This window comes from Ammospiza nelsoni, chromosome 6, assembly GCF_027579445.1.
Source record: "Ammospiza nelsoni isolate bAmmNel1 chromosome 6, bAmmNel1.pri, whole genome shotgun sequence".
Taxonomy (NCBI): domain Eukaryota; kingdom Metazoa; phylum Chordata; class Aves; order Passeriformes; family Passerellidae; genus Ammospiza; species Ammospiza nelsoni.
The window spans coordinates 13383823-13400361 of NC_080638.1; the positions used below are offsets into that span (position 1 = coordinate 13383823).

The window sequence follows — 16539 nt, forward strand, 5'->3', positions numbered from 1 at the left end:
AAGGGAAAAGCTATAGGGAAAAAAAATCTTTAGGATGTTTTTAAAGATGCAAGCTGAGGACTATTTTAAAAGCTGCTTTAGATTCTTGGTAGTTTCTTCTGCTCCTACCCTGTCCTGCCACTTCCTTGTCCCACCTCTTCCCGCCTTCCTTGCACCAGGAGCAGAACAATAAAAACAAAAGCTTTTGGTTTCCTGACCTTACAATCACAGAATGCAGATGGCCTCAGCTGTTTCTCTGTGGTGCTTTAAATTCATTGTTGCAGCATTTGAAACGATTCCCGGCTGTGTGTGGCAACATGTTTTGTTATCAACTAGATGAATGCTGGGGCTTAAATGATGAATGGCTATCTATTAACTCCTAGATTTTCATTTGCCATGAAGGGCTTGCAAGAATTTACCTATCAAAGGAATAAACGATTATTTGTATCAGGCAGAGTTTACACTGAATTTCCAGTTAGCAAAATGACCTCTTTTTTATTTATTTCTTTTCACAGTGAGTTTGTTTGTGTTATGATTTTTGAAACATTACTTTTCTTGAATTTTGGGAAGTGAAAGAAAATGGGAAGACAACAGGACCTTTAACGGTTAACAGATTAGGGTTAACTCTCTTTTTTTGTCTCTCTCACCTTTTTAAAGTCTGCAGAAGGAGGAATTTTATAGTCAGTTGAATGTTCAATGGAGAATGTTCTCCTTGGATTGGGATAAGGGATTTTTACAAGCAACTATGGGTTCCCTAGATGACAAACAGGAAAAAAAATCAGAGCCTTTTAGACTGGTTATTTCTTTGTCTTTTCCCTCCTCCCTCTGAAGCACATCCTTCAGCTTTCCCAGAGGAAGGATGGCACTCCATCCACACTCATTTCACTGGCCCTGGGATCCATAGCTGTGTGTTTGCAGCTCATATTCTCACCTTTGTTTCAGAAGGGCAGGCAGTGAACTTGCTTTGCCTTCAAGGTTTTATGTCAGGGGAAGTGGAACAGTAGCTGTAATAATGAAGGTTTTGGAGGAAGTCCCAGCTGTGGTAGATGTGTCACAAATGCAGTGGGGTGGAGGCTGCTGCAGACAGTGGCTCAAACACCTGATTCCAGCTGTTCCAACAACAGTGCTGCAGGGAAGTGAAAGTGACCCTGAAGATTTTTCTCCTGGATAATTTAACCTGCTTTAAAAAGTGTTCAAGTCCCAATTCCACATCAAATTAAGTGGTCTAATTCAGCTTGTGCTTTGCCAGGTGGTCTTGCCAATGGGGGCAGGGGGATAGGGAGTGTGGGACAGAGGGTTTGTGTGTTTCAGGATAAAAGGGAAGAATTCTTCTTTGTGTATATCTGAGCAAGAGGTTTGCTGGAGAAGGGAGTCCTCTCTAATGAGAAATATGTGCAGCTCTGTTTAAGGAGGAGGAACTGGAAGGAAGGAAGCAAGTCATAATCTGAAAGCATTTGTCTATTGATGGAGTGGCTCTTTGCTTACAGACTTGGCAGCTGCAGCTTTTCTTGAATCATGGTTTTTATTCCAAGAATTCTTGTATAATGAATTTCTTACCTTAGTCTGCCAGACTTTGAATGTTTATTTCCTGCATTTTAGAGAGGTGCTGTTTTCCCCTCTAGTTACATATGGTTTAATATTTGTTGAAGAACAATCAGAGAATTTTTCTGTTTTACAAGTAAACCTTGGCTAATTCTTACTGTGTTAATAGCTCTCTGTGTATGTATTGTATTTATTGAAAGGATTTTTCTTTAGTATTATAATAGAGTATCCTAAAAATCAGAATGGTGGTGTTCTCCAGAAGGCTTGGCCTAGGGTTTTTTCTTGTTTTGTTTGTTTCTTGTGTGTTTTTGAAAGGCTAGATTGAATCAACAGATTTCCATCTTATTTCACATCTATTATGGTATTATGGTTCAGGCCATATAATTTAATTGCTTGTTTGATGATCCCAGTTTTCTCTTAAGACTTGAAAATAGACTATTTCACCATTTTTGTTGGCAAGTTAAAAGAGGGCAAGTCTTATTTTTAACTAAACTCTTTTGCCTTTAATTTTAAGAGACTGATTCTTGGCTTGACCGTCTTTGTATCCCTTCATGCATCTTAAGCCCCTGTATTTGCTTTCACAGGCCAGGTGTGGTCATGTGTCAGTCTGAGTAATCCAGAAGTCCTCAGATCTCTCAGTGTATGCACCATCTCTTTCCCCCAGTGCCTCCCTCTCCCCAGATTGCCTTTATTTACTCCATACTTTCATCTTTTCTAGATTGTGGGTTCCAGAAGTGTGTGCACTCTCTCTGTTTTGCCAGTCAGCTGTTTTTATTTAGACTTGGACCATGAATTTTGGAGCTGAAGTAATTTTATGTTTGATAAACATAATTATTTACTGTAGTATCTGTACCCTTATTTTGTGTACTGAGGATGTTTGCTGGCTGAACTGGGAATCCCATTGCTGTTTATGCTGCTGGTTTTGGATTCACCTCATTCGGAGTGTTACTTTTATCTTTGGAACTAAGGCAAATTGTATCTTTGGAAACATTTTATTTCTTTTCATTAGCTGCTTTGACAGGTATGGTTTTGCTCTTAAAAAATTCTCACCTGAAACCCAAGAATGAGAAAGATTATTTTCAAAATGTCCTATGATGGCCTTTTCACTGAGGTATGGCTTTGTGCTTTATAGCAGTTTTTTATTTGAAGCCGGGTAGAATTAGGCTGCTCTGGGAATGGTGTTTATAGTTTAGGTGCTGTTCAAATCCCCTTGTTGTCTGATTTTTGCCTTGCAGCCCTCATGTGTGAAAACCTCTGCTGTTTGTCTGTCATGGTCAGACAGACATGGTCTCCAGTCTGGTCTCCAGTTCCCCACCCTGCAGGACTTGGAGGGTTCCCACCACTCCCAGATCCTTTGAGCTGTGGGGCAGAAAGTGCAGAGCTCAAGGGTGTGGTTATAGGGTCTGTAGGGTCTTCTCTAAATCCATTTTCTCTGGATTCTCTGTGCTGAGTAGTACAGGAAAGCTGCCCTAAGTGCATGGCTCATAGTTTCTGTTGCTGGTACAAATTTTCACTGTTCTTACTCATTTATTAATTACAGCAATATGACTGTTTCATGTTGAAGCTGTTTTATATTTAGTTCAAGACATTCATTTTAGTGACAGCAGAAATTGATAGAGTCTCTGTATGCTAAAGGATCCCAGTAAGTGTCTTTATGTGGAAAATATAAAGTTAATGTTTTAATTGCATGCTATCTAAGAATTTTTTATTTGAAGATGTCATGTATACAATAAATGTACACTGAGACAGAATGAATTGAATTAATAGCAGGCTGTATCACAGGAATTTAAAGAAAGAAGCTGCCTGTCTGGGTAGAAGCAGCAAACCACTTAATCAGAACCAGTCAAGCTTTCTGGATCTTTGTTCTGTAATTATTTTGAGCAGATGAGTGGACTCAGTGAGCAAACAAAGGTGGCAGTATTAATGATGCCTTAAAATCAGTATTGCCACCACCATTTAGTTTGTTTTTGGGGCACTTTTTCTGGTAACTAGGCTAACCTATTCTGACTTGCTCTCTGTTGTCATAGAGGGAAAATTGAGCTGGTCTACATCTGAGATAGCTGCTCAAAGATGTTTTTCCTAGATGAGATGCAGGGAGAAGTTCCTATACAGTTCTTAGTCTTGCATACGTTTTAGAGTTGCAGCACTGCAGTCACTTTGTAAATATTAAAGCCAAATGGTGAATTGACAGCATGTTCAAAAGGCCATGACTCTGTTTAAAAAAGGCTTTATTTGCAAAGCATCCTTGGCTTTTTTTTTAACAAGTTTTTCCTTTCTCATTAAGGACAACTTAAGCCACTGTTCTATTATGTAAATGAAAACTTTTCATGGCAGTGTAGGATTTACAGAGAACGATTTGAGATATTGAAGACAAAAAATGCAGGGTTAAAGACATTCTTACAAAGAAGCAAGCTAGTCAGCAGGGAAATTTGAATTGTTAGAATCATGTACAAGTTTTCTTGGAAATGTGCATTAGAAATTTGTAAGCAATGCATGTGGAAACGTTACATCTATGCAAGGTCATAAGTAGGTGAATCTGCAAGTTGTATAACCTAACCATTTTTCTTATTACTGTATTGGGAAGACCCTTTCCCCCCCCCCCCCCCCCCCCTTTCTTTTCCTGAAGAGGAATACAGAAGGCAGTGAATCATATTTTTCTCTGGGTAAATCAGGAAAGAGCTAAAATTAGACCTTCTGAGTTCATTCTTTTTATTCCCGCTCAAAGCTGAGGAAAGCTTGGTAGATGGCATTTGCAGGTTTTGAATTGAATGTTTTAATTTTAGTTTATAGAACTTTTTCCCCCCTTGTTATAATCTTACAAAAAAGTCATATCCATTGGTATGGATAGCTTCATGCAGAGTGATGCATGAGACTTCCAAAGCAATGCTGTCCTGCCTAGGCTGGAGACTCCATGAGTTTGTAATTCCTAATTCTCGTCAGATCAAACACAGACACTGCTGTCCACTGCTCACAGGTGGAGCAGCAAGAGAAGTAACGCAGGTGAGAAGGGGGAGCAGCATGAAAATGAGAGCCAGGGAGGTTTCCAGCATACCCTACAGATCTCTGTGGTGGTGTGGCACATGTTCAGTGTTAGGTGACTCAGGAAGGGGCTGATAAAATTAGGTGTACTTGTTAGTTCAGCGTAGGATACTTGCAGTGCATGCATTAGCCGCTCTAATGTGCTGGCAATTACAAAGTCCAAATTACAGATATGTAGGCCAGCATAATTTCAGGTGGTGCAATGAAGTTGAAACTGAAAGCCCATAATGGTTCCATACATTGCAAACAGCATTAGGTGGCTGTTAGAGCAGCAGTGTGAGCTGCTGTGAAAAGGGGAGCTGGATTGTTTGAGCTGGATCTTCCAAATAAATGTAATGTGTTTCAACTCTCTGGTCATCCTGAGCAGGTTTGTAGTTTGCTTTATGCACGCAACTCAGTCCATCAGGTTCAGTTTGCTGAAAAGATGTGAGAGGGAGGTGTTGGAGAATTACCAGCCTCTGATGTGGGATTTAATCCTGTTGGTGCTGAGTGTCCCCCTCTGTGGTCTGAGCCTGCTCTCAGCTGAGCTCTGCCTGCCCAGGAGGAGCCAGGCCAAACCTGCAATCCTGGACACCCCTCAGCCAAGGAGACTTCCTCAGAGGCTGTGTCTAGCTGGTGACCTCCCCTTTGATAAGCAAGCTGCCTGCAATAACTTGTCTTTCATGCATGTCTTCTCAAATTACACGGTGGTGTGGTTTCAGCCAGCCCCACACAGCCTCTCACTCCCCTCCTGTGGAGTGGGTGAGGCAATCAGAAATCTGAAACTGGGAAAACTCTCAGGTCAGGATAAAAACAGCATAATAGGTAAAGCAAAAGAGGAATTACTCACCACCACCCCAGGGTAGGCAGGTGCTCAGCCATCTCCAGGACAGCAGGGATCGATCATGTTTAATGGGCAGGATTGGTAAAGTGTGAAAAATGGGAGAGGAAGCAAAGGGCATCACCAGAGCTGGTGATGGTTGCTGGTGTTGAAAAACCTGTTTATTGCCTGGCATGGCAGGAGCCAGCAGGTATTGAGCTGGGCCTCAGGAGGAGAGAGGGCTGTCTTCAGGAGCCAGCAGGTGTTAGAGCTCTAGCACGTGTTTTCTCCAGCTCACCAGTTTCACAGCCCCTGTGTCTGTGCTTTACTTTCTGCTTCCCTCCTGTTTTGGGGAATCACCATGAGCTAATTAAGCTGTTTGTGTGACTGTACTGGATTAGTGAAATGTTAATCTTTGTTAACCCTTTCTTTATTCTCTATTTGTTTATTTTTAATCCATGTTGTTTCACTGATCCTATTTTGAGTGGAATGACACAGGGAGTGGTTTTTTTTTCCAATGACAAATTCTGAGATGCTCTGTGTCACTGTCATTCCCCTGCTGGTGCAGTGTCACGGCTGCACTAAAGTGGTGCTTGTGGATTTGTATTGAGTCTGGTTAAATTATATTTCTCTATGCTTTCATGTTATTGTTTACATTGCAAAATGCAGTGGGATTCTTACTGTTTTGAACGTTTGATGTTGGCCTGAAACTTCCTGAAGTATTGCTGGGTGTTTGTGGGTTTCATATGTTGTTTGACATTTCTTGACAAATAATCTTATAGTTGTAGCTGTTTCATCATTGATTCTGATTTAAGTCCAAGGTAGTTGCAACTCTGCAGTGTGTGGAACATTTTGCATCTTGATTTTTGTAGAGCTTTTCCTCTGATATAACAAACACCTGAGGGGTAAATGTGTATGTGAGGAACATCAATGGTGTTTGAAAGACCTCTCTAGTCTTCAGCAGGAAATACTGTGTTCCATTAAAAATCCCCAAAATTTTCCTTTTGTGTGGAATGTGTATAAAAGAAAGAAATTATTTTTAGATAAATAATTTCTAAGGAACTCTTTACTATTACTTGGATAAGGAAAGTACTTTCTAGCTATTACTTCTGCTAAGGGAGAGAAACCATGTGAAAAAGATGATATGAGGATAGCAGTCCTTTGATGGTTATTAAGTGTGGGAACTTGCTCTATCTCAACTTATGGCATACATCATATTTTTATCAGTTTTATTTCCTCTTATGCCTTCATGCCTTCGTTTTTCCTCTTATGCCTTCATTTTCTTAGTTGCAGAATACAACTGTCCATTTCTGCTGGTGGGTTGGTGGTCTCTTGCATTTGCTAAAATTGCTCTTCACTCTTTTTATCAAAACCATTTCAATTATTCCTGAATTAATCAACTAACTGAAGGAAACCAAGATTATCTCAGTTGGTTAGAGCATGGTGCTAATAACATGAAGGTTGTGGCTTGATTCCCGTTACTTAAGAGTTGGACTCAATGATCCTTGTGGGTCCCTTCCAGCTCAGAATATCCTTTTAATTCTGTCACTCTGTAATGCACACAGAGACAGATCTTGAAACCTTGAGTTATTTTTGCTGCTGGAGATGTGCTGCAGTTGGTGCTTTGCTGTAGCAGGGTGTCTCTGTTTGAGGCTCATCATAAATGTAGAAATTTAGGGTTAATTGCTTTTTGCCTCTGGATGTAAGTAAATATTGTTTGTGGATTTTCCCCCTCCCCACTGCTGATGGCTGTCTAGTGACAATCACTAGAGAGGAGAGAAGGGGGGTGCTCAGGTTCCCTTTACTTGTGGTGGCCAGAAAACAGAGTGTCCAGTGTCCTGGGCTTGCACAGATCGCCTGGGCTGAACTTTCCAACGTTGCTGAGCTGTCCCTTGACATTCGCTGCTTGTTTGAACCAGGATCTTTGGGAGTCAGCATGGTCCAGGGAGTTTGTGATATTCCAAGCATGAAGGCTCTCCCAAAAGAGCTGCCTGGGGATGGGAGACTGTGCTGCTGTGGAAGGGCAGAGGAGCATCCTGCAGAGCTGGCAGCAGCATTCCTGGAGAGGAGAGGAAGGTGCTGCTGGGGCACTGTGGCAGCAGCAGTGTCTGTACAACAGCTGAGTGCCTTGATGGATCCCAGCAAGGCCTGACAGGGTTCCTTATGTTTCTGTCTGAATCAGGACTCAGTGGTTTCCAGAAATCAATTTTGGTTCTTTCATTAAATTACAGCCAGACTCCAGCTCTAAAAAATTTAAGAGTGTGTTGGTGAGAATGTCTCTTGGGAGGAGATGGTGCAAGGCTTCTTTAAATAGGTGAACATCCATTCAGTGTTTGTTAGCGTTTGGGCTTTTTTTTAATCATGCAGCATCGTGTATTTTGCAGTGTTACTACTCTTAATGAAAAGGTCTTTGAATCACAGATCTTCCTTTTTAATTTCAAAATGTATATCCTTGCACATAGGTGAACTCAGTGTTTGTGCTGTGTGGTTTCCAGGTTCAGGAGAAAATTTGGCCTTCGTGTATTTTCTCTCCTCTACGTATGTGGAAGATAAAAAAAAGCCAGCCAAAGAACAAAACAGCTTAGTACATGTCTGAGGTTTTTCCTCAATTATCTAAAAGTTGACATTACATCATCTGCGCAGATGTAAATATAGAAAACAGTAGGTGTGTTAAATCTCCTGACATACTTTTAAAAGCTTTTTACAGAGGACTGACTTCACTTGAGTGGATGTTTGTGTCAGTAGAGATGTGGCATTATGTCCATTTTTCTTTCTGGGAGACTGGAAGTTTCTTTAAATGTTTATTTTCATCTTTTATGGTTGTGTTAGCTGTGGAGATGCTGTTATCTTTTCTGTCTTTAGCTCTACTCTTTCATAAGATGGTTATATTTCAGTGGTGTCCTTGTTATTCCTAACTATTCCTCTCTCTGCATGTTTCAGATTTTCCCAAATACGCTTTTTTTTTTCTTTCTGAACAATGATATTATTGAATGATATGGTTGAACAGATTAATAAATAATGTAGCTGTGTGGTTTTGTATGAAAATTAGCTGAGCTGTTGATTTTCCAGACAAATAATGAAAGCAATGCCTCCTTCAATTTCATGCTAAAACCCAGAGAATTAACAAAATAGATGTGAATATTTTGGGTATTGTGAGACCTGTCCTAGGTCCTGATTCAGGGTAAGTTCCCTGTCTGAGATAGTATTTAAGACTTAAAGAAAATCCACAGTTACCAGGCTTCTCAGCTGTCAAAGGACTTGTTAAGCATTCACTGGAAATTCTGTTTGCTTTGGTGTAATGTGTGTGTTGGGTTCTGTATTGTGCAGAGACAGTGCTGCAAGATCTCTGTCCATGGCTACTTAGTGCAAGTAAATGTTGTGCCAAATAAAGATTCTAACTTGGCTTTGAAATTGAACTTTAAATATTACTCTAGACATACAAAACAAACCGAACCAATTCTGAAATCAATTTCTATTGCCTTGTAATTGCTTCATGTAAGAAAACAAGAGAGGATTTGGAGTGTGTTTTCTCTTTTGCAGGTGTTGCTGAAATAGTTCCATTTATTTAAAGCATATGATTTTATGCAATTGTGCCTGATTGTTAGTGCAGCTGTCAACAGCTGCATGCTCATTTAGCTAATTGCATTCTAGTAATATAGCTAAGCTTATTTTAAGATACACAGTTGTACATTTTTGTTTTTTTAAAGCAACTGCTCACACTCAGAGTATTTACTGCAGAAAGTTCTGTGCTATCACAATGGGCTGTCATTGCCCTAGAGGAAAGTTCAGAGCTTCCACACAAGGCTTTCAGCCAATCTAGTGTATGGATAGCACCTGTGGGAAGTTGGACCATGCCACTTAAATTCACACAATTCTAAAGGCCTTGAAATGATCTTGTCCTTGGGGTCAGTTTCATCATCTGCTCTTTGGGAATATTTTGTAGTTAAAATGTGAAACTTTAGTTTCACAAGCAGCTTGTTCCTCCTGCATCGGTGTTCTGGCTGTGTGTACAGGAACAGTGAGATTTTCTTACATACTGATCATCTCCTTCTAGAAATTTGTAGGTAAAATGAGAAATTTGTGTAAGTTATGTATGTAGAAAAAGCATATTAGGGGAGTAGCCTGTCCTGCATGCTAATTCTGGATATTTACATGTTTTTTCTGGTGTGTGTTCGTGACGGGATCACAAGCAACAGTATGAAATGTATAATGCAGTGTTGTTTTTATTTGTTATATAGCTTTATGCCAGTATATACAGGCCTCTAAAACCCGAGATGGTGGCAGCCGTTTCATTTCAAGTGCAACAGAAGGTAAAGGAAAAAGTGTGGGGCAAAAAAAAAGCACTTTGTTCATCTGATACTCTTTCTTCATGGACGTTTATGTGGTTCTTGACCTTCTAACCTTCTAGACTCTTCCTTCACAGCTAACTTCTTGCAATAGATGGTGGTTATCTTTTTTCCTGAGTCTTGAAAATGAAATTAAGAGATCTCATGATGTCACTTGAATGTCTATCTAAAAGTTGCATCATCTTTGCATTTTGTCTATTTGTGCTTTTCTTCAATAACAACATTGCACTGAAACTGAAGCTTTCGCTGTGTTTTAACAAGAATCTGAAATATCTGGAGAGTGGCTTAGAGAATTGCTGTCATGACCACAATCTCAAGATTGCCACACTTAAGGAAAAGCACAGATACTCAGTGACACAGAAATGTTACAAAGCTAATCCTTGCTATTATCTGCAGTCTGACTATATGCTAACCAACTGTCTGCATTTTCTGTTTCTCTTAAAAGGAATGTGTCCTTAATTCACTTACCCTCGAGTCTACCTGCTGATGTCCTGCTTTTTGGCCTTGTTTTTGCTCAAAAAGGGAATGAAATATTTACTTGTGTGTTTTTCTTTCATCTGCAGGGGAAAACTTTGAGCAGACTCCGTTAAGACGCACATTTAAATCCAAAGTTCTTGCTCGCTATCCTGAGAATGTTGAATGGAACCCTTTTGACCAGGATGCAGTGGGAATGGTCAGTATCACTTCATGGCTTTTGGTTTTTTTGTTACTTCTAGAGAATTAGTAGAGAAATAAATTAGTCTGCAGTTAATAAATCCTTTTTTGTGCATGATTTTTCCATTTAATGGAATGTGGTGTATCTTAATTTAGATAAAATATAGTAGTTTTCTCTCTCAGGTTTCTGGTCTTGGTGACCAGAAAAGTACTTTCCTTTATATGTGTTTGAATTTTATTATTTTATTCCTAAAAATATGAGGCTGGTAACAAAATAGTAATAAGTTTCAATAGAAATTGCATGCAGCTCTTTTGATACATTCCTTTTGTTTTTCTGATGTAGACCCATATCACTGTATTGTGCAGAAATGAAACACTTAATAGAATTTAAAGTGTGATGTGATGGCAGCCTGTGGATTTTAAATCCCATTTTCACCAATGCTTCTGCAGGCAGGGGGAAGGAAAAACGTCTTTTAATGGATTTTGTCTCCCCTTCCCCTTTTTTGTAGCTGTGTATGCCTAAAGGGCTTGCTTTCAAGACACAAGCAGATTGCAGAGAACCTCAGTTCCACTCTTTCATTATCACTCGTGAAGATGGCTCGCGGACATTTGGATTTTCTCTCACGTTTTTTGAGGAGGTCACTAGCAAGCAGATCTGCAGTGCAATGCAGACGCTGTACCACATGCACAATGCTGAATATGACATTCTTCACAGCCCTCCCTCCAATGACAAGGAGAGCTGCAGCAGCACTGGGGACTGCAATGGCACCTCTGTCTCAAAGCTGCAGCGGTTTAACTCCTACGACATCAGCAGAGACACTCTCTATGTCTCCAAGTGCATTTGTCTGATTACTCCAATGTCTTTCATGAAAGCTTGTAAGAAAGTTCTGGAACAGCTTCACCAAGCAGTGACTTCGCCTCAGCCACCGCCACTACCTTTAGAGAGCTACATCTACAATATTCTCTATGAGGTTCCTCTTCCTCCAGCAGGAAGGTCATTGAAGTTTTCAGGTGTTTATGGACCAATTATCTGCCAGAGGCCAAGCACCAATGAACTACCATTGTTTGATTTTCCTGTTAAAGAAGTTTTTGAATTGCTTGGAGTAGAAAATGTGGTTCAACTCTTTACCTGTGCCCTTTTGGAGTTTCAGATACTGCTTTATTCACAGCGTGAGTACTTGGGTTTTGTTTTCTTATCTTGTAGTTGTACTGGCACCAGGTCTTACTGTGTCCTGACTGCTAAGAGCACCACAAACAGCAGAACATCTGCATTAAAGGGGCATGAGCATGCTATTGCAGTCTGGCTGATCTGTCTGCAGGTCTTCAGGTAAAGAAAAGCACTGTAAGGAGAGTGTTGCATTGGCTCCTGCTGTTAGACACCTAAACTTAAAACTGGCTTTTCACATCATCTCCTCTATTTGTGGTTTGGCTGACCTCTTTATTGTGGGCTCTGGAACTGTGGTCCTGGATAGAGCAGTTTGCCTTTTCCATGTTCCTGCCTAGCTGCTCAGCTGAACTCCCTGCTATCTCTGCAGAGCTAGCCATGCATTCTGAAACAATACACAGTTAATTATGTATATATCTGGTTCTGAAGAAGAGTTAATCATGCAAATACAATTTTTCTGTTCGAGCACCCAAAGTCACATTTTAGTTTTTACTTTGAAAGATAAGTACCTGAAAAAAGTTTTGACTGAGCTCAAATCCCAAATCCCCATGAAGGCCTTGAAAGAGTGACAGCTCTGAAGGCACAGAGCTGAAGCTTGCTTTGAAGAGGATGGGCAGCAACTGAGCTGAAATAGCATGTTTATCAGTTAGTGAGTAGTGTGGGAGTGGTATCTATTTTCTGTGTTGAAATTTGTGGATACTGGCCTTCTTTCTCCACATCCTGTTGCTCTAACACAGACTGTGTGGAATTATGCCAAAAGATAATTTCTGTACTTTTTCTTTTTGGTCCCAAGCTGACTAACATTAGTCCAGACTCAACCATTCAGAATGGTGTGGTTTAAGCAGACAGCCTGCATTTGAACACTACTTTATGGTAATGGTTTGGAAGCCTGAAAGACCTCAAGACAAATTCAGAGCTAGTCCATGGTGTTACTGAAATTTGTTTTCAGTGCTTAATTCCCTTGAGCTGTAACTGAAATACATAGAACACAGATAGTAACTATTTACAAAATATTACCTACATTTATCAGCAACCTTCTCCAAGCATGAAATACAGATTTTGTGTTGTGTTAAGATCTGTGCATAGACTATAGCCAAGGATGGATCTGTGTGTACAATCAGGGTGATTAAAAGTCTGTAATGGCATCAGGGTGTTAAATTACAGTTGTATCATTTTATAGACACTGTGAACTGCAAGAGAAAAACTGCCCAGTAATTCAGATGCAGTCAAAAAAACTTACAGAACTGTGTAGTGGTTACTCTCTTGGATTTAAAAAACAGATTCATAGCAAATGTAGAAATACTTGTCTAGCACACAAGCTTCTTTCGTGGTTTCCCCTGAAATGGATTAGGCATGGATATGTTTGAGATATATTTAAGGAGAGTTTCTGTGGATACCAGTGGAGGATTCCAACATCAGCACCCTTGATGAAGAAGGGTGTGGTGGTGTCTGTGGAGGTGTCTGAGTTCCTGTGGGGGGTTGGAAGCTCCCCATGTCCATCACCTGGTGGGAGCAGTGCTCCTGGAGCTCCCTCCAGGCCATCCCCTTGTGAGTGCTCTGTTGTTCCAGCCTGGAGCTCAGCTCACCTCTGGGCTGGCCTGCTGGATTCTGGCTTCTCTTTCCAAGCCTTTTTAATAGGTTCAGCTTTCTGTCTTGGGCCCTTTCCAGGTGTCTGATCAGTGGCTAATTAAAGAGGCTTAAAATAGCCCTGGAACACCTGAGTTTCTTGTTTGCAGGCTCAGCCATTTGGAGTTCAGAGGGATGAGGGATCACTTGGGACAGTTTCTGCCCACTCTTTCTCTGCCTCACTCCAAGCTTGGGCTCAGCTGGGCTGTGCTGTACATTTTATGGAGGTGTCTTGTCTCTCTGTCAAGTTCTCACCTTAGTTTTTGGTTGAAAAGTCTTCTTTCAGTAGAAAAATAATTTTTGTTAGTTGTTTGCTATCTTCTGAGCCTCAGGTTTGGTGAACTGGCTGCAGCAGTGCCCTCTCAGTAATAGTAGGCAGTTTTATTTTTTGAAACATGACTTCTATTAAGCACTTTCTGAGGGATTTAATCTCTCTGCTTTTTTGTTCTGTTTTCTTTAGTTTTTGTTTGTTTGCCTCTGTTATTCTTTTCAACTGGAATATGGTGCTAGTATATTCTCCTCTTTCTTCAGTATGGTTGAGTAACATCTGTTTTTTGCTGTTTGTAAAGCAGGAAATATTGAATGGAGGTACAGGTGATTGTGCACTCAGTTCTAAGTGGAATCAGGAGTTGCTTTACTTTTGTAAAGGCATTTTTGTGTTCTTGCATGCACACCAGTGTGAGGTCTGGGTTGTCCTTCAGAATAGAAATAGTGAGTTTTTAAACGTCCTTTGAGTTTGTTCAACCCAAGACAGCTGAGGTGACTGAGAAATTTCTTGTTCTCCTAGGTCAGGTGAGACTGTGATACTCACTGAATGGATTTAGATTTAGAATAGTACATGTCAGGATCAGCAGATTTGTAGGATTTACTTGGAAAAATACCCCTAAACCAAACACACACAAAATAACGAAAGACCACCAAAATAAAAACCAAACCCCAGACCTCTTGGAGGTCTGGTGGAACTAGATGATCTTGAGGTCCCTTTCAACCCAAACCTTTTCATAATTATATGTCTCTATGAATTTGTTGCCAAGTGCAGTTCTTTTGGAAACAAATTATTTTAGTGTTTTAAGTTTCAGTCAGTCCTTGGAGTAGGAGTAACTTCACTTGGCAGAGGAAGTGTTTTGGTTTAAGATTCCTTTGACATGTTTCTGACTTGATGCTTCTGGAAATTCTTCTTTTGTCCCACTATGTTGGCACAGCCTTGTGTATTTTGGATTGCTGTAAGCCAAGTGTGGGGAATGAATGCCTCAATTGGATTGTCCTGTTGAGAGACCTGTCCAACATTTGGAAAAGTGCCAGAGAGGGAGGAATTTGAGGATGCTGCAAGTGCTGAGGAACTCTGGAAAGAGCCAGTGGTGCTGGAGGCCTGTGGGAAGTGCCCTTGCCAGATGTTCTGTGGGACCTGGTTTGCATTCCTGCAATTTATGTTGCTCTTGTAACTGTGAAATAGACTTATTCCTTATCTCAGAGAGCACCGAGAGCTCTTCTGAAAAGTGTGTACTGAGTTGAGACAGCTGTGAAATCTGCTTGGAGGTAATTTTTCTAAACAGCTAGAAACAAAAAAAGGAGAAATGTAATGCACTGCTGCCACAGACTGTGCTTTAGGACAGTTTTTCATTAGTTTAAAATTATGTTCATCCTGGAGTATTAGTTTAATGTCTTTGCAGTATTACTCTGCTGCTTAGCTCTGATCTCTTACATAGGACACTCTGGTTATGCCTCCAGTGATTTGGGAACCTTGCTGCTTGAGTCCCTGTGCCAGACTCACAACAGGAGATGCTGCACCCCTCTGCTTCTGCTAACCACAGCTGGCTCTTACTGCAGCTACAGGGCTTTTGAGGTGACTTGTGAGTTACTTGACAAATACAGCAGTATTCCATTGTGATCCAGGAAGTAGGAAGATTAAAAGGAAAAAATGTTCCAAAATGTGATGGTATAATTGTTTTAAATTTGGCTGAGTCAGAGGATTTCTGTGGGCACTTGACAGACTTTTCTCTGGTAGAATGTGAAAATGGGGAGGTGGAATTATGGTTCTTAAAGCTGCCAGCTTCTTCCCATCCTGTTCCTCTTTTCCAGGCACAGGACATCTCTACTTATTTTTTATTTTTTAAATCTTCTACACATAAATATTATTGTGTAGCTTCTCATACACACTTTAAGAGATAATGTATTTTATTTACAGCAGTTGGTTAGAATAACAAATCATGCTTTTTCTGTGTTCTTAAGTGGCCATATTAAAAAAGTAGTGGATTTTATTTTCCTTGCCCAGTGATCAGTTAAGCATTTCCCATCTAACAGTGCCCTAGTCATGTCATTATTTCCCTACCAGTGCTTGTGTACAATACTAGGCCAAAAGATCATGTCATTGACACCAGAAAAAGCACATTCTGATTTCAAGGACAAGAGCAACAACGCTGCTGAAACACTTCTTCACTCTTTTAGTCTCTTTGTTGTTGTTATTTTTAAATCTACTGTAATTCTTTGGTACAAGAACTGTTCTGCTTGCTTCTTTAAACCCAAAACTCCCTCCATACCCTCTCTGAGTAGGTATAGCTTATGAAAACATAGGAGTTATTTTGGTTTATATTTTCATGCTTCTTGCCCTTGTCCTTGCCTTTTGCCAGTAGCAGAATGCAGTCACTGTTACTTGCAGGCTGCAGCTGGGCAGGCCAAATCTTTGGGAATGGCTCAAGCCTTGTGAAGATCCAGGATCAGAGCTGCTTCTGCAGAGAGCTCCCTGGCAGGAGGTGGCTGCCCACTGGATAGAAATTCTGACCTATTGATGTTACTTTATAATTAATGTGGAAGGCTGATACTAAAGTTAGCCTAATGACAGAGGGAGAGGTTGTATTTAAATTATCCAGCAGGATCAGACAGGGGTTGTGTGTAGTAGGAAAACACTGTTTCTATTTTAAGACTTGTACTTCCAGATAAACAAGCTGAATACAAACCAGCTGCAATGTTTGTGTATCTATGGCTGCATTTAAAGGTCCTTTAAAAACTGAAGAAAATAGGGGATGGAATAGAATCTTCCTCTTCCCAAAGCTTATCATTAATTCATCTCTTCTTTGCAGTCAGGCTGTGATTAAAGCTGCAAACCAATATGTAGGTGTGCAGGCAGAGGCTGGTGTCCTGGCAGAGTAGGGGAGTGTTGCTGTGGTGTTCATTGGTATTTCAGTCCAAATCAGCTTTTGGCAAAACCTTTAACCTGTTTTAAGCTGTTCTCATCTGTTCTGGTTGAAGGATCCTTCATGGCAGGTCTGCTCTGAGGCAGTGACAGGTGGCTCCATCAATAACCTTTTCTACCACCACTACTTGATGTGAAAATTAAAAATTAGAAACCTAAGTTGCAGAATTATGGGTGATGTTAGCAAAACCTGTGCTGA

The 16539-nt window shown here is 40.5% G+C and overlaps 1 protein-coding gene across 3 annotated transcripts in view; it reads left to right on the forward strand.

The window, feature by feature from the left end:
- DENND5A (DENN domain containing 5A) overlaps positions 1 to 16539 on the forward strand; it is a 64550-nt gene that overhangs the window by 9093 nt on the left and 38918 nt on the right. For 2 of the 3 annotated variants that reach the window (XM_059473692.1, XM_059473690.1), the window contains exons 2-4: positions 9598 to 9669; positions 10269 to 10378; positions 10869 to 11529. In XM_059473692.1, the coding sequence (XP_059329675.1) occupies positions 9598 to 9669; positions 10269 to 10378; positions 10869 to 11529 (843 nt within the window). The remainder of the gene's footprint in view (positions 1 to 9597; positions 9670 to 10268; positions 10379 to 10868; positions 11530 to 16539) is intronic. The other variant, XM_059473691.1, reaches the window with a different exon arrangement.